General features: G+C 39.9%; 1 protein-coding gene across 3 annotated transcripts in view; it reads left to right on the top strand.

Annotated features, from left to right (window-relative positions):
- Positions 1 to 6,289, top strand: part of HDA2 (histone deacetylase 2) — a 334,444-nt gene extending 328,155 nt beyond the window's left edge. For 2 of the 3 annotated variants that reach the window (XM_089410850.1, XM_089410849.1), the window contains 2 exons: positions 5,840 to 5,927; positions 6,049 to 6,289. In XM_089410850.1, coding sequence (XP_089266976.1) covers positions 5,840 to 5,927; positions 6,049 to 6,134 — 174 coding nt within the window. In that variant the 3' untranslated portion in view covers positions 6,135 to 6,289. The remainder of the gene's footprint in view (positions 1 to 5,839; positions 5,928 to 6,048) is intronic. The other variant, XR_016255679.1, reaches the window with a different exon arrangement.
- Positions 6,290 to 24,376: the final 18,087 nt, after the last annotated feature.

Below are 24,376 nucleotides of genomic sequence, written 5' to 3'. Positions count from 1 at the left end.
TAAAGCCTCTCAATAGGACAAAATAGTATACATAATGAGTCGTTGGGCCATTGAGAAGGCCTAGTGGAGTCCAAAGTGTGCCAAGTTGAGAGAAAAGGCTCCAAACATAGTGATCAAGGGGTTGGTCCCTTGATATCCAAACAAGTCACATGTGGTGTCCCCAAGTGGGTGTGGGGGCACTATGACATCCTCATGGGTCTCCAAGTGGATCAATAATGCCTTTAAACCATCTGTAAGGGCTAGGATGATGACATAAGCCCTCCCTTTGTCTCCTGCAATGAGACACATCCTCATCTGGACCCTGGACCTCTACCAAGTGTTTGGTGCAAGTGTGGAGTCGGTTGGGCATGGGGATCCAGGTACATCATCCTCATCCAATAGGTGGAACACAAGCAATCTCTGAAGGGTGTTGGGGATCCATGAAGTGCTCTCTGCTATGGTGGAGGCCCATGGCTCTCAACGCTCACTCTGCAAGTGCCAATGTGGCCCTCTAGAGGGCTAGGACCCTATATAGGGTGACCAAACCCTGAATGGAGACACATATGCAATCCCGCATAAGATCCAATGCATCCCTTTGCCCTCCAATACAACAATCATTAGAATAATTAAGCAAAAGAGTTTACAAATCATGGAATCAATGGGGCACTTCATGGTGGCATGCTCTTCCATAGTGGGCTTTGGCATGTACAAGTGTCTCCAAGCTTAATAAGAGGTTTAACCAAGGACCCTATTAAGTGGTTTCAGCGTTTAAATGGGGTGACATGTCCATGTTAGTCCATCAAATGTAGGTGGCATGTGATATAATGATGAGATGGAGTGGGGTCAAGGGAAAAACTCCAAGCCACATGTTACAGAACAAGGGTAGCTATAATAGGGGAAGCCCACACTTAGGTATATGAGTGTATGAGGGAGAAATCCTGGTACATAAGTTACCCCGGCCTTTGTTTTTAGACCCTTCTTCATATGCCTTTTTCCTTTTGTTGATTTCTCTTCATAACTAGTTGGAGCTCCAGGGAATGAGAGCATGATGTGTGGTATATAGCAGTAGGTACCCCCTTTTAAGGTGGGTCATTTCATTGCCCATGAGGGGTTAGGACAATCATGGGTTCCTCAATGTGGAGGAGGCTCATCTAAGGCCGATAGGAACCAGGGTGATGGCCATAGATAAGGGGTAGAGATTATGTTTGGCTTTTGCCCACATGCTAAATTTGTATCTCCCAACCATCTTTTGCATTTTGTGGTACATTTACTATTGAGAGTGGCCAAATTATGCTTTTTTTTTCTTTTAGCTGCATCAACTTCTGGAGCTTCATTCTAGGCTCGACCCAAAGTGTGGACAAGGAGAAGGGGAGGCTAACCCTTTGTGGACCCAATCGACATGTGTACCCAGATGGTGAATATGATGAATGGGGTTATAATGAGCGGAGGGGAGTGATGTATATGGTATCCGGAAGCGGGACCAGACAACCAAAATCAGGATTTCCCATTTAGTGCCAACCCTAAAGCCAGTAACCAGTAAAAGAGATCCCACATGACTAGGATACAAGGCTAACCATCAAATTGGGTAGAGGAGACAAGAGTACAGACCTAGCCCACTCTTTCCGCCGAAATCCCCCACCAATCCATGCCCAAAAGTGTACATGAAAAGTAAACAAAATTACTCAACTATACCAATGAAAAGCCATACCTTTCGGGTCGGGAGTATGATCATAACAAATGGGCAAGGGACCACATGGCTAGCTCAGGTGGCGAAGACAATGGCACATCGAGCTATTTGGTGGTTGCAAGGGGTTGTCGGCTGAGGACCATCTAGGAGAAAAATTTTCTCCTATGCATACTACCCACAAGTGGTGGGTAACTGTCCATGCACAGGTAATTTCGAGCAACCTAGAACTTCCTCTGTCTGCCTGATTATGACTGCCTCAGCCTTTGAAATAAATTCGCTAGCCCCTCTAGAAGAAATTCCCAGCACTCAACAACTGAATCGGCCACTTGATTGGCTGAATCGATTTTCCCTCTTGAGGCATTGCGCAACCTCCTGGAGAATAATCTCGGCCTCCTCCCACTGCCTCTCTGGAACTAGAAACTTCTCCAGAAATTTGCTCTACTGCCCCTCTACCACCTACTACTCGATCTGTGGCTTGAATCCTCTTGCTGAATCACTGCTACTAGAAAATCGATTTGCCTAGATCATTGAGTATCTGCACTGGTGTGTTCTCCATCTACCCATCGAGCTCTTATTATAATCTCTTGTTGGGACTCTAATGGCCAAAATTAAAACTTAATCGATGGCTGAGATCATCTCCAAGTCGATCCGTGTAAGTTTCTAGAGAATTCTCACCTTTCTTAATTAATTACTATTAATTAACCATTTTTCCTAATTTAGACTTAGAAATTTTTTAATTATGGTCAATTAATTTAATTGAGCCACCTCTAGGTAGAATTTCCATGAATGATTTTTGGGATTTTGAGAACACGTGTTTTAGCCTCTCCACAAAGTTTTGAGACTAGAACACGATCCAATGCTACAAAAACTAATAATAAGGACAAGAAGGCGACACAGGGTTAGGCGGCAACATCCGTAGATATAGACCAAGTGTCCTCCAAATTGGAAGAACAATTTGATTTGTATGCTACTATACCTCCAGGGGGGAGGTGGGGAGACATAGAATTCTAGACTCCAGAGTTGCGCAGGGTCCATCGAGGTAAGCATCGGATGGTGTTTTCTCTTAGATCATTACCCTTGCTTTAGGGGCCCACTGTATTCAGTAGCAGATGGATCAATGTCAGATGGTGTAATCAGTTCTTGAGGGATAGTTGCAGACTACTTGCAGTCAGATGTTGAGAAGCACAGATCAGTGTTGGTAGCAGTATAGAGGGTACATTGCAGAGTCAACAACAACGCAAATTTCCCAGTGGACAGTGCAGAGGCTAGTAGTAGTCAAAGAATCAAGAGATAGTTGCAGCACAAGACAATTTATTCAATATTTTGGATACTTCTCAACTGCAGTAGTTGCAATGGCAACAACAATAGTGAGGGAGTGTTAGTTGCAGTGCAGATGCAAAGTTGGCAACAGTACATGTTGTACAGTGCAGTGCCATTAACAACACAAATGCAAGATGGTTCAGCTACAGATAGTAGTTGATGGACAGTGGCAGACAGCTACAGTTTTCAGACATCAGCGGCGTGGGAGGATGTTATGGAGACAGTTGGAGAACACCTTCCTCGCTAAGAGGGAGTGTTAGTTTTTGTAGCATCGAATGGTGTTCTAGTCTCAAACTTTGTGGAGAGGCTAAAACACATGAGTTCTCCAAAACCTAGAAATTGTTTCTGGAAATTCCACCTAGAGATAGCTCAATTAAATTCATTGACTATCATTTAAATATTTCCTAAGTCTAACTTAGGAAAACTAGTTAATTAATAGTAATTAAGTGAGAAATGATTGAATTCTCTAGATACTCACACGGATCAAGTTGGAGATGATTTCAACCATCAATTAAGTTTTAATCGTGGTCGTTGAAGTCTCAACTAGAGATTATAAAAGGAGGTCGATGGGTAGATGGAGAAATACACTGGGTGAGCTTGTTCCTTGGCAGTGCGATTTTTCGAGAGAGAAGCATTCAGTCGGAAGAGTTCGAGCCAAAGAGAGGATGCAAAGACAATGAGTCCAGAGGAATTTTTCCAGTTCCGGAGAGGCAGCAGCAAGTGACAGAGGTATTCCACTTTGAAGTTGTGCAGGGCTTGCACAAAAGCTTCAGCAGAGTAGTTTGATTTAGCCGAAGCGGGAGTGGATTCAGCTTCCAGAGGCCGGGAAAGTCTTCCAGAGGTTCGAAGAGTCACTTCTAGTAGCAAAGACATGCAGGACGGCGTGATCAGAGGCAGAACAGAACCACACGTGTGAGGCTTTGCACAGCATTTGCGCAAAAGGCCTTGCACAGGAGTTAGATGGCCAGATTTCTGAGAAGGCCAAGTGTCAGGATTGCAGGTGGAGAGAAATTTTCTCTAAATATTTTTGTCAGATTTCGTTAATCGGATAGCCAGTTGGGCATCCAAAAATTGTACTCATAATTTCTCACTACTGCATAATAATAAAAACCCTCAGCTACTGCATCGGTTTCCCCAATTGGGTTTTTCGGGGACAATTGTCCAAAAATAATTGTCATTATTATTTGTGTGTGCTAGCATATTTCTCAGTTTCCAGCATTTTATTTTCCGCAGCGTTTTTATGGTGAAAATTGCAGTTGTGATTTTATTCGTTGTTTGTCGTAGCAAATAAACTGCATAATTAAATTTACAGTTAGGAAAATAATTTCCAGTTGCTTCAATAGAGTTAAAATTTTCACATTATGTCAGAGGATACCCTGCAGTCAGACAGAGGTGAGGAGGCTGAAATTTAGAGGGAGCAAAAACTTGAATTTCAAGAGTGTTTTTTGTCTCTGGTGAATTTTTTGGCATTCTTTTGTGGCATCATACTGAGACTAGGCCAAATTCGTGTGTCTAGCAGATTCCTGTTTTAAGCCCTTTTTTGGGGTAGGCCAAACCCTGTAAAGGGCTGGCTGGTAACCCCTGCTTTGAACAGACCTCAGAAAAGTTGAACAGGCCGACCATTGCATACTTGTGACAGTTTAATGGCTCAGTTGAGGGCTTGTTTATGAACAAATTTTAGGAGGCTGTGCCAGTGACAAGTTTTGGAGGCCAAACCCTAGCCTTGCTAAGCTGTAGGCCTGTGGGGTGCATATAAGAGCAAAACAGTGTCATTTCTTTGATTATAGACCTGTAATAGGAGGAGAATACCTGCAGCATTGGACAGCAGGGCCAAACCCTTTTGTCGACAGGCTTAAGGCCTGTAATTGTTGACAGTGTTCAGAAGTGAAGGCTACATACTGGGCAGTATATTTAAGTGATTCGAAGAGCCCTCAAAATTGCAGCAAGGTACAGGAAGGTCAAACTTAGGAAGTGAAGTCAATCAAGAATTTTGTGGACTGCCAGGACAGAAGAAAACAACCTAAGAAGAGCAGATCAAAAACAACAAAGGAAGGCTAAGGAATGACTGGTGACCAAGCTAAGGACTAGGACAAGACAAAGGAGAAGGACAAGTGGCTGTGATCGTGCTTGAAGGAGAAAATCTAAGAGTGGCATGGTTGAGTGAAAACTTCTACTAAAGAAAGGAAGTTTGTGTGAACCAGGAAAAATTGTGAAGTATCCTGAAGAAGTAGGTCGGTGCCTACAAATTGCTGAGTTGGTGCTCAGCTGAGGAGATTGGAGTCTACTGTAGGTTGGTGCCTACGAAAGTTGTAAGTTGGTGATTACAGAGGAGTATTGTCTTCACAAATGGTTGTAATGAAATAAAGATTGTTTACAAGTGTTTCTTCTTCAAGTTTTGACTTGCACATTGATCTGTGTATTCATATATTGTGGATGCTTGATTATGTCATGTGAATTCAGTTTCAAGAATAACTGTGTAAAATTGTTAAAAGTAACGACTTACTGGTTCACCCCACTTCTCAATATTTCCAACCCATTCACCAATATTCTGTTTATAAGAAGAGCAAAGTATATCATTGACCATATGAAAACCCAACACCACTATTACAAAGCATCTGTGCAAGAAATCACATGCACAAATACTATATGTTGACAGGCAACACAATACTCTAAAATTAAAATAGATTTAAATTGACATTAACATATTCTATCATTATCTTCCCTTATTTCATTTCAGGAAAGACTACTTGGATATGTTGGTTGTCTAGTTAGTTTTACAGACAACACTCCTCTTTTTTGGTCCCATTTCAACTGATATGAAACATATTAAAGTAAGAAATTGTCTATATGTAGGTTGACCCGGATGGAGTAATTAAGCGTGATGAGAAGGTTTTTGCGTTTGCTCAGCAAAAGAAAATTCCTATTGTTATGCTGACTTCAGGTCATCTTCATATCTAAGCTAATATAGCCTGAAGAATAAGATATAACTGTTTGTTTGATATTCATCTTTTATGTTGGTAACGTACTGAGTTGACTCAACATCCTTGTTTGCTTTTGATCAGGTGGATACATGAAAAGCAGTGCTCGGGTTATTGCGAATTCAATCATAAATCTTTCTAGCAAACATTTGATTGAGTTAAACAAATAGAGAGCATGCTTGTTCTCAAGCTGTTTTCTCTCCTGAACACAGTCATTGTATAGCTAACGCCTGAGAACAGTTTATATTACCCCTTTCTAGAAGGGTAACGTTGTACCTGACAATTGAAAGTAAAAAGCTATTTTGTTTTGTTGTTGTTTGTGTTATTTTTCTTACCATAATAAATGGCTTGCATGTTGGTAATTTTCTTTAGTGAAACTTTTCAAAGTTGAAATTTATAATATGGACAATGCGATAAGCAGGCAGTTGCTGTCTGTAATAACGTCATACAGATTCTAGATATGTCAAAGTTGTTATGCATGCAATCTAATAAAAAAAGGTGGTATTATATTCTATCCAAAACTGGCTAGCCCTGCGAAAATCAGGTTTCTTACTAATTGTATAATGCTCCTGTTCTCTTCGAATCTGAAATATCAACAACCTCCTTTGACTTAAAAGAGAATGATGAGATTTAAAAGTTTAATCTATATAATAACTTTAAGAGATTGGATGGACTCATCAAATTAAGTAAAAACGAAATTTGCTTCATTTTTATGTGTGTCAAATTATGAGTCAAAATGTATAGAGGTCGTCTGTATGGATGTCATTCAATTTTCTCCCTAGAAGAGGGGTTCCTTGAAAGTTAGTTTTATTTCCAATTTTAAGGGAGACACATTCAGACAACACCCCATCACTAGGGGTTCTATGAATGCAAACCTAAGTTACCAGGATACGGATACGGATCCGGATACGGATCCGGATCCGGATACGGATCCGTTGGATTTTTGAAAAGCCAGGATCCGGATACGGCGAGGATACGACAAGTACAAAAATATATAATAATATTTTTAAAAATTTTAGAAAATACATTTGATGTTTAAAATCAAAACCATATATATAATAATATTTTTAAAAATTTTAGAAAATACATTTGATGTTTAAAATCAAAACCATTCATGAATCACAACATTAGAACTAAAATTATTAGATAATTTATGAATCTGAACACTGAAATGATGAAATTTAAAAACTAACAAACAAATAAACATATTAATATAATTGTTAAAATAAAGTTATAACATAAAATATTTTTTTTTTTATTTATAAAAATTAAAAAATATTTTAATTTTTAACAACCAAACATAAAGTTATATAAATTTTTAATTATGACTTATAAAAATAAAAAATTTAAAATGAAATATAAAACATACGGTTATTAAACATAAATATATTGATTTAAAATAAATAAATTAAAATAACTTTATTATATATATTAACATCCAAAATAAACTTTTTAATTAAATAAAAAATCTTTATATTGAGAGCGTATTTAAAAAACATATTGATTTAAAATAAATAATAAATTAAAATAACTTTATTATACATATATATTAACTTCAAAATAAATTTTTAATTAAATCAGAAAGTTTTTATATTAAAAGGTTATTAAAAAAACTTAGACGCATAATTTTATTGAAATCTTTATTTATATATATATATGCGGGAAGATGGCATTAAGAAACTTCATGCTGGTATTAAGAAACTTCACACGTAATCTTAAAAAGCGCATATATATACCAGATGATATTAAAAATATGACCCGTAAATAAATTAAAATAACTTTATTAAATTATTATATATATATTAACATTAAAATAAACTTTTTAATTAAATCGGAAGTTTTTATATTGAAAGCTTATTAAAAAACAAATTGATTTAAAATAAATTTATTATATATATATATTAACCTCATTGAAATCTATGCGGAAGATGTATTAAAAAACTTCACGCTTAATCTTATATGCCAGATGGTGACATAACGCATAGTTTTATTTAAATATTTATATATATATATATATAAGCGGGCAGATGGTACTAAAAAACTACGCATAATTTTATTTAAATTTTTATATATAAATTTATATATATATACACCGGCAGATGGTCACTAACTAAATCACTACTTGACCGTACGCGGATCCTAGCGTATCCGTATCCGTACCAGTTTCGGATTCGGGGATCCGCGGTTCCACCTTTTGCCCTCAGCGGATCCGGTAACGTAGATGCAAACCCTTCAGGGATAGAAACATGAGAAATCACTAACAATTTTGAAATTAGGGTACTTAAATCGTTGTTTTGCTGAGATAGAATAGATAAGCATGGGTTGGTTATAGTTGGAGATGAGTAGACCTATGCATGAGAATTTCTTGTAAGTAAAATATGGGTTTTCTTTTCACGATTGTTGGTTTGACAACGAACTTGGTCAAACAGTTTTGTAACCAATTTAGTTTTAGTTATGTAACGGGTAACGGTAGTTGTTCACCTAATAAATCGAATGTCATGTAATGGAAAATTCATTCGAGAATAAAACAGATATACATTTCAGTTTCTATTTTTCTTGGTCCTCTCTCTCATTTTGTTCTTGTGTTCTTTCTTTCTCTGCTCTTAAGACTAAGAAGTGGTATCGGAGCCAGGACAAAACCCCTGTTGTGCGAACCTGAATTCCTGTGGACCGTAGACGGCGTGTGTTCCTGCAGAATTGCTTGAAGAATCTCTTGGACGGCGTGATTGATTGGAACTTGTGGAGTGGACGGCGTGTTCTTGCAGAAAGTCCAAAGAGTGTTCTTGCAGAAAGTCCAAGACCTGCGTGAGGGCTTGTTTTTTTTTGCTGCTGTGAGTGAGGCTGTCTGAGGCTGCGTTGCAGGCGTTTTTTTTTGCTGCTGTGCGTGAAGGAAGAGCCTGTCCAGTCCAGTGAGCTTGTTTTTTGCTGCTGTGCGTGAGGCTGTCTGCGTGAGGGACGTCAGTCCAGTGACTGCGTGAGGGAAATTGCAGGCGGTTTTTTTTTGCTGTTGTGTGTGAAGGAAGAGCTTGTCCAGTCCAGTGACCGCGTGAGGGAAATTGCAGGCGCTGCAGAGGATTTGTGACAGCGTGAAAACCGGACTGAAACCCTACGAAGGAGGAAAAATGGCCAAGATGTCGAATGCAAGATTCGAGGTGGAGAAATTCACCGAAAAGAGCAATTTTGCTCTTTGGAAACTAAAGGTCAAGGATCTGCTTGTGCAACAAGGGTTGCACAAGGCATTGGATGGAGTTACTAAGAAACCCACAACCATGACTACTACAGAGTGGGAGGACTTGGATGCCCGTGCTCTCAGTACCATCCGGCTATGTCTAGCGGATGAAGTTCTCTTCAACATCGTTGAAGAGACCACGGCGTCAGGTTTGTGGGGAAAACTTGAAACCCTTTATATGACAAAATCATTAACTAACAGAATTTATCTGAAACGACAATTATACAGTCTTCGAATGAAAGAAGGTTCAAGCGTTGCAGAACATTTGAATGTCTTTAATACACTAATTTGTCAATTAACAGATATGGAAGTAAAAATACAGGAAGAAGATAAAGCCATAACCTTGTTGTGTTCTCTGCCTGAATCATGGGATCACTTCGTAACCTCGATCAGCTTTAGCTCTGCTGATTCTTTGAAGTTTGAATCAGTCGTGGGAGCTCTTCTGTCTGAAGAGGTACGAAGGAAATCCAGCACTGATACAACTGCATCAGAAGCCATGGTTGCTAGAGGACGCTCAAAGGAAAGAGGAGACAAACCAAGGGGAACTTCCAGGTCGAAATCGAAGGGCAAAAAGTGTAAGGCAAAATGTTGGAGCTGCGGTAAAGTTGGACACTTGAGGAAGGACTGTTGGAAACGGAAGGAATCCGAAAACCTGAAGAACGAAGCGAATCAGGCTGATTCAGGTATTGTAGACGAAGTTTTATCTGCTGAAGATTTGTGTACGATAGATGAAACTTCACCTGAATGTAATGTCTCTCATAGTTTTGATAGCTGGCTGTTAGACTCTGGTGCTTCGCATCATATGTGCCGACATAGAAACTGGTTTACTTCGTATGAAAATGTAAACGGTAGTTCTATATTTATGGGTAACAATATGTCATGTCAGACTGTTGGGATGGGAGATATCAGGATTAAGATGTATGATAACACAGTTAGGACATTAACTAGTGTTAGACATGTGCCTGATTTGAAGAAAAATTTAATCTCTTTGGGAGTGTTGGATTCAGATGGGTATAAGTTTACAGGTCAGAATGGCGTTTTGAAAGTCTTCAAAGGTGCCCTTGTGGTTATGAAGGCAGAGAAGGTCGGGAATCTTTACAGGTTAAAAGGAAGTACTCAGGTCGGTGAAGCAGCGGTTGCGTCGGAAAAGGAAGAAGCAGGTACTCGTCTGTGGCATCAGCGTTTGGGTCATATGAGCGAGAAAGGTCTTCATATACTGATGAAACGTAAATCTCTTTCCGGTCTGAAATCCTTGAATTTAGATTTCTGTAAACATTGTGTGTATGGGAAACAGTGTAAACAGAGATTTAAAGTTGGCAATCATAATAGTAAAGATGTTTTAGACTACATTCATTCTGATGTGTGGGGGCCTTCCCCTGTTATGTCATATGGAGGTGCTTTGTATTTTGTAACGTTCATTGATGATTATTCTCGTAAAGTTTGGGTCTATCTGCTAAAAAGGAAAGCTGATGTATTCAATGTGTTTAAACAATTTAAAGTAATGGTAGAGAAAAGAACAGGCAAATCTATTAAATGTCTAAGAACTGACAATGGTGGTGAGTTCGCTTCTGTTGAATTTGAACAATACTGTAAGGATGAGGGCATTGTTAGACACAAAACTGCTGTTTATACTCCTCAGCAAAATGGTGTTGCTGAGCGTATGAATCGGACTCTTATGGAAAGAGCCAGAAGCATGATCAGCAATGCTAACTTGCAAAAGGAGTTGTGGGCGGAAGCAGTATCTACTGCTTGTTATTTAGTTAACAGATCACCCTCAGTAGCAATTGATTGTAAAATTCCTGAAGAAGTCTGGACAGGTCAGTCTTGTGACTATTCTCATTTGAGGATATTTGGCTGTGATGCTTATTCTCTGATTCCAAAAAATCAGCGTTCAAAGTTAGATCCAAAGTCGAAATGTTATGTCTTTGTTGGGTATGACTATGCAGTGAAAGGATATAGGTTGTGGGATCCTACATTGCGGAAGATAGTTATTAGTAGAGATGTAACATTTGATGAATCATCTTTGTTAAAATCAAATGTTGAAAGAATTGAACAGGAACAGGTATCGCCGAGTCAACGAGTTCAGTTGGAGGCTAGATCTTTCGGTGACAGTCGAAAGGAAGGAGAGACTTCTGGAGACAAAGGTGTTGAAGACACAAAGGAAGCCGTTGAAGCTTCTGAACCAGAGCAAGTTTCTGAACCAGTTCAGCAACCAGTAGCTCTGAGAAGGTCTACAAGGGCGAAGAAAACTCCCAAAAGGTATGAAGATTCTGCTGCTTCATCTTTTGCTTTGGTTACTGAAGATGGGGAACCGTCTTGTTATCAGGAAGCGATAGATGATACAGATAGCGAGAAATGGAAAAAGGCTATGGAAGAAGAAATGGACTCCCTAGCCAAGAACAATACCTGGGATCTTGTAGAGCTTCCTGAAGGGAGAAGTGTTGTTGGGTGTAAATGGGTCTTCAAGTTGAAACGAAAAGTTGATGGTAGTATCGAGAGGTATAAGGCGAGACTGGTAGCAAAAGGGTATTCTCAGGTTGAAGGTATAGACTTTCATGAGATTTTTTCTCCAGTTGTAAAACTTGTTTCTATACGTACTGTGTTGGCACTAACTGCGTTGCTTAATCTTGAGTTAGAACAGTTAGATGTTAAAACAGCTTTTCTACATGGTGATTTGAACGAAGAGATATATATGGAACAACCAGAAGGTTTTGTACGAGGTCGCAGCAGAAGATTAGTTTGCAAGCTCAGGAAATCATTGTATGGTCTGAGGCAGTCTCCCAGACAATGGTACAAGAAGTTTGATTCCTTCATGGTGAGCCAGAACTTTATAAGAAGTGAGTATGATCATTGTGTGTACTTCAAAAGTTTCAATGGCATATTCATTATCTTAGCTTTGTATGTTGACGATATGCTTATTGCAAGCAAAAGCATGGAAGAGATCAACAGGTTAAAGGCTCAACTCTCTAGGGCGTTTGATATGAAGGATCTTGGAGCAGCAAAACATATCTTGGGCATGGAGATACACAGAGACAGGAAAAATGGTAAGCTTTGGTTATCACAGCAGAAGTATGTGGAGAAGGTACTTGAAAAGTTCTCTATGAATAATGTGAAACCTGTTAATGTTCCTTTAGCTTCCCATTTTAAGCTTTCTTCGGTTTTGAGTCCTAGAGATGATGAAGAAAAGCAGTATATGTCTCATGTACCATATGCAAATGCAGTAGGCAACTTAATGTATGCGATGGTATCTACAAGACCTGACATTTCACATGCAGTTGGAGTTGTCAGCAGATTCATGGCAAATCCAGGTAAAGAACATTGGCAAGCAGTGAAATGGGTGCTTCGATATCTAAGAGGCACAAGAGATCATTGCATCGTCTTTGGTGGTAGTGAAGGATCAGTCTGCGGATATGTAGATGCTGATTATGCAGGTGATTTGGACAAAAGAAGATCTACTACAGGTTACGTCTTTACTCTTGCAGGTGGAGCAATTAGTTGGATGTCAAAGCTTCAAGACACGGTTGCATTGTCCACTACCGAAGCTGAATATATAGCTGCTTCAGATGCCAGTAAAGAAGCAATCTGGTTAAAGGGTTTGCTCAATGAAATCGGAAGGACGCAGGAGAAAGTGAGTGTACTTTGTGACAGTCAAAGTGCTATTCACTTGGCCACAAATCCTGCCTATCACAGCAGAACCAAGCACATTGATGTGAGATATCATTTTCTGAGACATGTGATCGATGGTGGAAAAGTAGCTCTTAAAAAGGTCCACACACGAGAAAATTGTGCAGACATATTCACAAAGCCAGTTACAGTAGAGAAGTTGCGGTGGTGTTTAGCTTCTCTTGGCTTGCAGGAAAGATGATGAATGGGAAAGTTGTTGTCAAGGTGGAGTTTGTTGGTTTGACAACGAACTTGGTCAAACAGTTTTGTAACCAATTTAGTTTTAGTTATGTAACGGGTAACGGTAGTTGTTCACCTAATAAATCGAATGTCATGTAATGGAAAATTCATTCGAGAATAAAACAGATATACATTTCAGTTTCTATTTTTCTTGGTCCTCTCTCTCATTTTGTTCTTGTGTTCTTTCTTTCTCTACTCTTAAGACTAAGAACGATAAGATATTTAAACATTCATTGGAAGGTTCTCTCTTCAAAGTTACATAGAGAATTTTGCTTTATTTTCTCATCTCATAACAATATCTAGGGTGGCTGTATGTTTTATGAAAATAAAACTTTAAACCAAAAACGATAGAATTTAAAGATCTTGGAGTTTTATAAATAAGTTTAACAAGAAATGATATATAATTCATTATGTTCTTTCACAACATACTTTTAATGATCATTCAACATTACAATGGTAATCAATCTCATTCTTTATATGCTCCCATTCAAACAATAAAGAGTGACCACTACCTTACAAAGTAGGAGGTTGCTATTAAGCAACTCTTTAGTGTATTTCATGAATGATATAATCTAGTCGCTTCCCTTGCCAAACATTCCATTTTCGTAGGCACTAATTGTACTTTTCTGATGATGTTTCTCCAACATAGGTTATGATTCAATGGGTAGTAAACTTGCATCATATAATTTCATACTCGAATATAGTGATACTCGATCTCAATATGCTTGGACTTGTCATAAAACACAAAAATTTCTGCAAGATGAATCCCACTCTTATTGTCACAATATATAACTGTTGTGTCTGGAATGTACTCAAATAGTTCCCCAAAAATATTTCTTAGCCAAACTACCTCACAGCTAGCCATGCTAGCAGCAATGTACTTTGCTTCAGTTGTGTTGGCATTATGATTCAAGTGTTGTCCTTGATGGCAACTCACTCAGAGGTTGGTACAGGTGCTCAGAGGTTGGTACAGGTGATGGCAACTTAATCAGAAGACAGATCTTAGTACAGCATGCCAAGGAAGTTCATATACGCAGGTTCGTTAAGCCCAAGTCGCGTGTACACGCAGGTTGGCTTCAGTAAAAGCGCGTGTATGTGAAAACGTACCTTTGGTCCATGGCGGTTAGTCCTTGGAAGTTGTGCCTATGGTTTTGGACCATGGCGTCTCGACGGACGTGTTGATCCCTAGTTTTGAAGTTGATGGTATTGTGTTACTATGGTTTTGGACCGTGGTATTGTAAAGGGCCTAAGGCTATATAAGGAGAAGATCATTAGGCATATGAATGTAGGCAAGGTGCAAGAGTGTGTGAGTGATGAAGATCTGAGGAAGTGTGAGATCCAAGTGCTGATTATGGGTTGGTGATCTGAACCAAGGTTTCACTCATGTGGAGGATGATGAATGATGGAACGAGATCTCAAGGCTTGGAATAATTATCTTCATATGGTTTGACTGTGGATAGATCAGATCTACTGACGCATGTTTATTGTTATGATCTGGGTATGTTTTAATGTCTGATATAGCTGCAAAGTTATAAATTAGAATTTGCAGATCTGTACGCGGGTTGGTTTTGGTAAAAGAGCGTATACACGCAGGTTGGGTTCATCCAAGTAGCGTATACAATGTGAAGTATGATATTTGAAGATGAAGTTGGATCTGGTTGTTGTTATGTTGTCTGGTTGTTGTTGACAGGGTTACAGTGATTCAGAATTGGGTGTTTCAGTAATTGATGATGCAGGTTGTTCTACAATGGTGATTGTTTCATGGATCCAGTATGAAAATGTATGAAACGTGGTCCCGGGAAGATCGTAGGCCGGCACCTACGTACTGGTAAACATATCAGCCAGTACAAGAGCCAAGGGGGTTGTAGCTCCCTTCCAGGAGCAGCTGGAAAACGAGTGAAGGTTGTAGCCTTCTGTAGGGTTGGCACCTACGTACTAGTAAATGGATCGGCTAGTACAAGAGCTATGAGGGTTGTAGCCCTCTGCAGGTTGCAGCCTGCGTGCTGGTAAAGGACTGCACCAGTACATTGTAAAAGAAGTTTCTTATTAAAGAGAAAGAGACGAATTGCAGCAGGTGGTTTTCACCCACATTGGGTTTCCACCTTATATCATGGTGTTTATGTGTGTGGCTCTTGTGTGATGTTTTGTTCTGTTATTCTGCACCTGTTTATTGTTAATATGCTTAATAATGATCTGATGCATTTACTGAAGATTAAGCTAACTGAATTATAAGATCTCTGGATATACGCGAGTTTCATTAGACACAGTAGCGTGTACACGCGGGTTCACTTAATTGAAGTAGCGTATATGATTCTGAGCATGAAATTGAAAAAGTTTGATTGATCTGATAATACTGATTCACCCCCCCCCCCCCTCTCAGTATTATTTCCAACAATTGGTATCAGAGCAGGTCCTTCAGAGAAGCTTGATCGCTTGAAGGTAGATCATTCATCATGAGCAACTACGAGAAAGAAGCATCAATCAGGCCACCGATTTTTGATGGGACAAATTTCAATTATTGGAAGGTAAGAGTTACTGCATATCTTCAATCTCTTGGTACAGAAGTTTGGAACATTGTAGAAACAGGCTATGCTTTTCCTTCAGCTACTCCTACAGATCCAGCTGAGAAAAAGCAGTATGAAACAAATGCAAAAGCAGTCAGTACTCTATTAGGAAATATATCCCAAACAGAATTCATGAAGGTCATGCACTTCAAATCAGCAAAAGAGATATGGGACAAAATGATCACTAGCTATGAAGGAGATGAACAGGTAAAGCAAGCTAAACTTCAAACTCTCAGGATTCAATATGAGACTCTCAAGATGTATAATGATGAAAGTGTGGCTAATTATTTTCTTCGGGTAGATGAGATTTTTAATTGCATGAAAAATTTGGGTGAAGAAATAAAAGAGACTATAGTAGTTCAAAAGATTCTAAGATCATTATCCCCCAAGTTTGAATCTAAAGTATCTGCAATAGAAGAAAAAGAAAATCTCTGTGTTCTCACTATGTCTCAGCTACATGGAATTCTAACTGCTTATGAAATGAGAAAGGAAGGTCCATCTGATAGAAGGGAAGCTGCTTTTAAGGCATCAGGAAAAGAAGATTACTATGAAGCAAGCCATGTTCCAGAAGAAGAGGAAGAAGAATCAAATTTTGTCAGAAATCTTCAAAGGGGTTCTGGAAGGTTCAGAGGTAAGCTACCTTTCAAATGCTTTGCTTGTGGAAGAGTAGGTCATTATGCTGCAAAATGTCCTTATAAGGATAAAGGAAAAGAACCTGCTAGATGGAACAAGAAACAAAGTGCAAATAAGAAAAGCTACTACACCCATGAAGATAGTGATGGCTTATCAAACAGTGATGAAGATGAACAAGGTAATAAATATAAGCTGTTAATGGCATTTGAAGATGATGATTATGAGGATGCTGTAGATGTGGATAATCTCTATAATGAAATTACTAGACTCAAGAGATGCATAGAAGAAAAGAGTGTGATCATTGATACTTTGCAATTTCAAATTGATGAAAAGGAAAAACATCTTGAAAAACTAGAAGGTGAAATTGTTGGTCTCAGAAAAGAAATTGAGAAAACAAAAGCTATTAATCTTAAGTTTGTCAAAGGATCTGAAACTTTGGATGAGATTATCAATGTGCAGCGGTCTCCTCTAAACAAGACAGGTTTGGGCTATAATGGAGAAACCTCTCAAGCATCCACCTCAAAAAGTTATCTTGATGCAGCAAGAAGAAATGAGCAGAAGAACAATGAAGATAATCAGGTAAAGCAGGGACGAATTACAAACAGAAACTATCAGGGACAATCCTTCTTAAGGGTGAACAAAAGCTACAACCAACCACAGGTAAAATCCTCTCAGTTTGGCTCAAGAATAGATGAAAATAGAAATTACAATCAGTTGGCTGGTAGATTCAATAACCGCAGAAGCTTCTTCAATGGACAATGCTTTTCTTGCCATAACTTTGGTCACAAAGCAGCTCAGTGTGTTGCATATAAAACAATCATGACTAGGGAAGCTCAAAAACAAAGAAGTATGACAGGGATTACAAAGAGGACCTATAACAACTTTTCGGTTCTTGAAAATGAAGTTGAATGTTCTATTTGCAATAATTTTGGTCATAAAGACTCTGAATGCAGGAGCAGGTTTCAGGAGAAAAAGGAACAAGCCACGAGCACCAAAAAATGGAGAATAAAGGAACCTCAGACAGAAAGATGTGGAATAGTTTTTTATGCAGAAGGACAGGAAAATCTATGGTACATTGACAGTGGATGTTCGAAACATATGACAGGTGATAAAGAAAAACTTGAATCTTATTCTACTTTAGAAAAGGGAAAGAAAGTTTCTTTTGGAAATGATACTCCTGCAACTATAAAAGGAAAAGGTATTGCTCCTTTGAAAGAAAAGGTCAAGGCTGGAAATGTTTTGTATGTTGATGGATTGAAGCATAATCTACTAAGTGTCAGCCAGATGTGTGATCAAAAAACCGAGGTTATTTTCAGATCGAATGGATGTCTTGTTCGTGATCTTGATACAGGTAAAACAGTTCTCAAAGGCAAAAGAACTCCAAATAATCTGTACATATTTGAAGAAGGACAACAACAATGCTATCTTAGCAAGGATGAAGAGCACTGGTTATGGCATCGAAGGTTGGGACATCTAAGCTTCTCACAAATAAGGAAAGCATGCAAATATCAGGCAGTTCGCGATCTTCCAGATATCAAAATTCCAGACAACACCATATGCAAATCTTGTCAGTTTGGAAAGCAAACCAGAACTAACTTTCCAGAGAAGGAAGGATCAGCTAGCTTGCCTCTTGAGCTAGTCCATACAGATGTATGTGGTCCATTTAGGAAAAGGACACCTCGAGGAGAAGAATATCTGATATTATTCATTGATGATTTCTCAAGGTTTGTTTGGTTAGGGCTTATGAAGCACAAAGATGAAGCATTCGAAAAATTCAAATCCTTCAAAGCATTGGCTGAAAATGAATCAGGACACAAAATTAAGTGCCTCAGATCTGACAGAGGTGGGGAGTTCACATCAAATGAATTTTTCGATTTCTGCGATGAACATGGGATAAGAAGAGAATTCTCTACAGCTAGAACTCCTCAGCAAAATGGGGTTGTGGAAAGAATGAACAGAACTATCCAACAAATGGCTCGTGCTATGCTCGATGAATCAGGTACTCCTGCAACCTTCTGGGGTGAAGCTGCACATGCTGCTGTTATTATTCTTAACAAAACAAATGTCCGAGTAAACAGCACTCAAACACCTCATGAGCTTTGGAGTGGTAAAACTCCTTCCGTGAAGCATTTCAAAATCTTTGGGAGCAAATGTTATATTAAGAATACTGATGAGCAACTTGGCAAACTTGAACCTAGAGCAGATGAGGGCATTCTTCTTGGTTATTCTCCACATAGCAAAGCATACAAGTGCTACAATAAAAGACTTGGCAGAATTGTTGACAGTATTGATATAGTGGTTGCTTATAGATCCATGATTGGGAGTTTGCTTTATTTGACAGGGACTCGACCAGATATTACACATGCAGTAGGAATGGTTGGAAGATTTCAAGCCAACCCAAAGGAAACTCATCTTCAGGCAGTCAAAAGAATCTTCAAATATCTTCAAGGGACCCAAAACTATGGCTTATGGTATCCTAGAAATACAGATCTCACTCTTCATGCTTACACAGATGCAGATTGGGCTGGAAGTGTGGATGATAGGAAAAGCACAAGTGGTGGTGCTTTCTTCATGGGTTCCAGATTAGTATCTTGGTTCAGCAAAAAACAGAGTTCGATTGCCTTATCTACAGCTGAAGCAGAATATGTGGCTGCAGCATCTTGTTGCACACAACTTCTTTGGATGATGCAGACCTTGCAGGACTTTCAAATCACTTGCACTCCACCCGTCTCTATCTTATGTGATAATACAAGTGCAATCAGCATTTCAAAGAATCCAGTCATGCACTCAAAGACCAAGCACATACCAATCAAGTACCATTTTCTTCGGGAACAAGTGCTTGAGCAGAAGGTCAAGTTGGAGTATGTTCCTTCTAAGGAACAAGTTGCTGATATTCTCACAAAACCACTGCCCAGGGAAACTTTTGAATATCTCAGACAAAAGCTGGGAGTAGTTGATGCTTCATCCTGCTGTTGAAGCTTGTCTGTTCTACAGAAAAGTTGGTATACGCAAGTTACGAAAGGTATATACGCGTATACACGCGGATTTATGCTGAGAAAGTCGCGTGTATGGTGTACGCATGTTGCAGAGATTATATCCGCGTCCATACGCCTTTTCTTGCAGGAGAAATCGCGTATATGAAGTTCTGAACAGCAAGGGAAAACTCTGGAGTTCTGAACAGCAGTGGGTATGTCAGAATTCTTCAGGCACGGTTTCAGGAGGTGCAGCAGGCACAGGTTCAGGGGGAGCAGCTTAAAAGTCTCATAAAGCATTGTTGGCATTCAGATGTTTTGGTTGTTGATTTCAAGAAAAGGAGCTCAGAAAGAAATCCTGGTTGCTGATCTAAAAAGATGTTTATAATATGCTGTTGATGATTTTCATAAGTCTTGGTCTAGATCTGTTGTCTCTATGTCATATATCTCTCTTGTGATATCTCTTTTATGGAGTCAAGGTCATGTAACGGCCTATGTTGGTTTCCCCACTATGCCTGGGATGACTGCTGTAATGTAATTGGTTGTTTCTGATATGTCCCCTCTTGGTAGGGAGTATGGATGTAAGTATTGAGTCTTTTGGTGATAGGAAAGTCCCTTATGGTGTATAAGTCTTGGTTCTTGTTGAAGAACATCTTTTGCAGATCTGGCCTACTGTCAGGGGGAGCATGAGTCAGCACAGCCAAGCAGAGGTATCAGCATGTCCTCAGGGGGAGCACAGCCCTTTGCCCTTGATGTCAAAGGGGGAGAGTGACTTGGTGTGGTGGTTGCCATCAAGTCCAAAGGGGGAGATTGTTGGCATTATGATTCAAGTGTTTTCCTTGATGGCAACTCACTCAGAGGTTGGTACAGGTGATGGCAACTTAATCAGAAGACAGATCTTAGTACAGCATGCCAAGGAAGTTCATATACGCAGGTTCGTTAAGCCCAAGTCGCGTGTACACGCAGGTTGGCTTCAGTAAAAGCGCGTGTATGTGAAAACGTACCTTTGGTCCATGGCGGTTAGTCCTTGGAAGTTGTGCCTATGGTTTTGGACCATGGCGTCTCGACGGACGTGTTGATCCCTAGTTTTGAAGTTGATGGTATTGTGTTACTATGGTTTTGGACCGTGGTATTGTAAAGGGCCTAAGGCTATATAAGGAGAAGATCATTAGGCATATGAATGTAGGCAAGGTGCAAGAGTGTGTGAGTGATGAAGATCTGAGGAAGTGTGAGATCCAAGTGCTGATTATGGGTTGGTGATCTGAACCAAGGTTTCACTCATGTGGAGGATGATGAATGATGGAACGAGATCTCAAGGCTTGGAATAATTATCTTCATATGGTTTTACTGTGGATAGATCAGATCTACTGACGCATGTTTATTGTTATGATCTAGGTATGTTTTAATGTCTGATATAGCTGCAAAGTTATAAATTAGAATTTGCAGATCTGTACGCGGGTTGGTTTTGGTAAAAGAGCGTATACACGCAGGTTGGGTTCATCCAAGTAGCGTATACAATGTGAAGTATGATATTTGAAGATGAAGTTGGATCTGGTTGTTGTTATGTTGTCTGGTTGTTGTTGACAGGGTTACAGTGATTCAGAATTGGGTGTTTCAGTAATTGATGATGCAGGTTGTTCTACAATGGTGATTGTTTCATGGATCCAGTATGAAAATGTATGAAATGTGGTCCCGGGAAGATCGTAGGCCGGCACCTACGTACTGGTAAACATATCAGCCAGTACAAGAGCCAAGGGGGTTGTAGCTCCCTTCCAGGAGCAGCTGGAAAACGAGTGAAGGTTGTAGCCTTCTGTAGGGTTGGCACCTACGTACTAGTAAATGGATCGGCTAGTACAAGAGCTATGAGGGTTGTAGCCCTCTGCAGGTTGCAGCCTGCGTGCTGGTAAAGGACTGCACCAGTACATTGTAAAAGAAGTTTCTTATTAAAGAGAAAGAGACGAATTGCAGCAGGTGGTTTTCACCCACATTGGGTTTCCACCTTATATCATGGTGTTTATGTGTGTGGCTCTTGTGTGATGTTCTGTTCTGTTATTCTGCACCTGTTTATTGTTAATATGCTTAATAATGATCTGATGCATTTACTGAAGATTAAGCTAACTGAATTATAAGATCTCTGGATATACGCGAGTTTCATTAGACACAGTAGCGTGTACACGCGGGTTTACTTAATTGAAGTAGCGTATATGATTCTGAGCATGAAATTGAAAAAGTTTGATTGATCTGATAATACTGATTCACCCCCCCCTCTCAGTATTATTTCCAACAAGTTGTACTCAGTGCAACAGACTTCTGCTTTCTACTCATCCAAGAGATCATGGTAGATCCCAAGCTAAAGCAACACCCAAAAATTCGAACTGAGTGATCATTCTGCAACAAAGGGGCAGGGATAGTTCGGGAATACTGGACAGAGAGGTGGAGAGCCACTAGTGGAGGCAGCGCAACAGTTAGAGGGACTAACGATGGCATAGTCTAGGCCCACGCAGGCTTGACGCAGAGCCAGAAGGGCCAGCGCATAGGAGAAAGTTGCCTTCACGTAGAAATCTGGAACTGTCGGAATAGTCGGGAGATGTTGACGTAGAAGCTCCAGGAGGTAGAAGAGACAGCGTAGGGCTAGCGCAGAGCCTGTAAGGCTAATGCAGGGCCATCGCAGAGATAGCAGGGGCTAGCCAGTTCTCCTACTAGATCAACAAAAAATTGCCGAGTGAAGTGAGGTAATCTCACTCAGTTTTCTGCCATTATATTTTTTCTCTATCACTGGATTGCCGAGAGGGCAACCAACATTGTATTTTGAACTACTACTTAATAAATAAAACCCTTAGAGTTGCTACACCAGTTTTCCCGCATTGGGTTTTTCCAGGGACTATTCTGTCCAAAAATAACGATGTCCTATGTATCTTGTTCCTTGCCCAGTTTCTTGTTTCATGTAATCAAATTAAATTGGTGTAGGTTGTAGAATTAATTTACTTTAGTATTATTCAAAAATAACTTGATAATATATATTAAAATCAAGTAGGAGAAATAAATTCAGTTTTGTTGTAGTAGGGGTTCCCTGAGTATAGGAATTTTCACATGGTATCGGAGCATTGATTTTGAAATAGGAAGAGCAAATCCAACACTGAGTAGAGAGGCCAATAGGTGCATTTGGCAGCAATTCAAATCCCCTTGAAGGGATGCATAGTCCTTATCGGGAAAGTAGAGATTCCAGGGAAATCTCTCTTTGAGAGAGTCGGCAGAGAGGTACGATTTCTGAATCATGAGCTTGCAGAGGTAGAAGGAGTGATGCAAAGCTTCAACACAGTGCTTGAAGGGCACGATTTCGGTCGAGGAAGAAATTTGTCATAAAAGAGCGAAGACACATAGAAGGGGAATTTTCTCCTCAGATAACTTTTCTCGCCAAAAGTTTGAATATTTCACTTGTCGGGCAGCACACCAGTGTTGCATAGTGACTAGAGGAGTCAATTCGACAGTTTGGGTGAGATGGCATCACATGGGCTCAGAGATCAAGATAGGTTGGAAGGAGTTTCCAACTATGTCATATGGAAGACCAAACTCTTATTTGTTCTGGAGGAGTACGATCTCGAAGCTTACGTCAAGAGTGTTGTGGTTGTTCCCACAGAAAATGATCAGAAGAAGAAGTACAAGGCCAAGCAGGGAAAGGCGAAGAGGTTCATACTCGATTGATCCGGATTTAAACAGGAACACAACAAATTACAGAGATAACCATAAACACGGAGATGCAACGGAAATAATACTTCATTTCATTAATGTAAAATACTAAAATATGCTTACAAACAGAAATGGAAATAAACCAGTTAGGGCAATGGTAGCTTATCTCTGAGAAGAGATGTGGTGGCTACATGCCTCTGAACTGACTTACAATGAGGCTCAAGGGCCTTTTTATTATTGAACAATAAGAGAAAACCCTAAACAACCAAAACCCTAACCCGAGGAGATGTAACACCAAGAGTTTATGGGCACCGTTAGGGTGAGTTAGACAGCCAACTTCCCGAGGTTGCGACTTGGTCATATTATCTCTGTTTGACGTGCATGATAGCCCGTTGGAAAGATTTCTCCAAGGACTACGACAGAAAAGATGATTTTACACAAAATATCGTTGGCAATAGATTTCCAAAAAAACGTCATTTAGGGCCTCAAAACAACTCCGAAAGTTTAGGACCCGAAAAACTGCTAAAAAGAGTAAATTGTGCTACAATCACGGAAACTGAAAAACTGAAAGAAGTAATGGTGGGGGTCCAAGTGGAATTGGCAGGTGGCCACCAATATCCACCTGGATCATTCCTCCCCCCTTAGGAAGCAATGGTCCCCATTGCGTTGAGTTCCTCCATGAGATGAGAGAACTTCTGCTGAACTTGGTCCTTGGTGAGCCACTTGCCCTGGTGAAGGGGTTGGCCTGCTTTGACAACTCGATACAGTTGGATATTCTGCTGGCGACTATGCTTGATCTGTGTGTCCATGATCCAATCAGTTGCAGCGTGTTCCATGCAATCTAGATTTAACTCTGTGGGTGTGAGTTGTTCTACAATCTCGGATGTGTCTAGTAATGGTGGAAAGTATGGCCGAAGGCGGTCTACATTGAACACTAGGTGCAGGCCAAGGAATGGGGGAATGCTGAGCTCAAATGCATTGTCTCCCACAGCCTTGGTAATGGTGTAAAGACCATAACGGAGTGGTTTGAGTTTCCGATAGGCTCTAGTAAAGGCATTCATTTTGCAAATGCAACCAGACTTTGTCAACCACCTGAAACTTGTGTGGCACCCGATGTTGATCATGTCGCTGCTTGTACTTGGCATTTGATTTCTCCAGAATGTCATGGACCTGCTGGCGAATATGTTGGATGTGCTCAATGAAGCTATTTGCCTTATCTGTTTCGGACTGGACATGAGCTGAATCTGTGTGAGTAGCTGCAAATGGCATGGCCACGTCAATGGGACATAGTGGCTGGAATCCTAAGCCCACCTAAAAAGGGTTGTGGCCAGTCGAGTTGTGGAGAGCCCGGTTGTAGTTGTGTTGAACATAGGGGAGGCTCTCGTCCCATGTGCATGGATGCTTTGAGTTGTACATGAGCAAAA

The sequence above is a fragment of the Pinus tabuliformis genome, chromosome 3_1 (assembly GCF_031772625.1).
Source record: "Pinus tabuliformis cultivar Carrire ecotype Pingquan chromosome 3_1, CPIR1, whole genome shotgun sequence".
Taxonomy (NCBI): domain Eukaryota; kingdom Viridiplantae; phylum Streptophyta; class Pinopsida; order Pinales; family Pinaceae; genus Pinus; species Pinus tabuliformis.
Note: the sequence above shows the minus strand (reverse complement) of the source record. Positions and strands in the feature narration are given on the sequence as shown.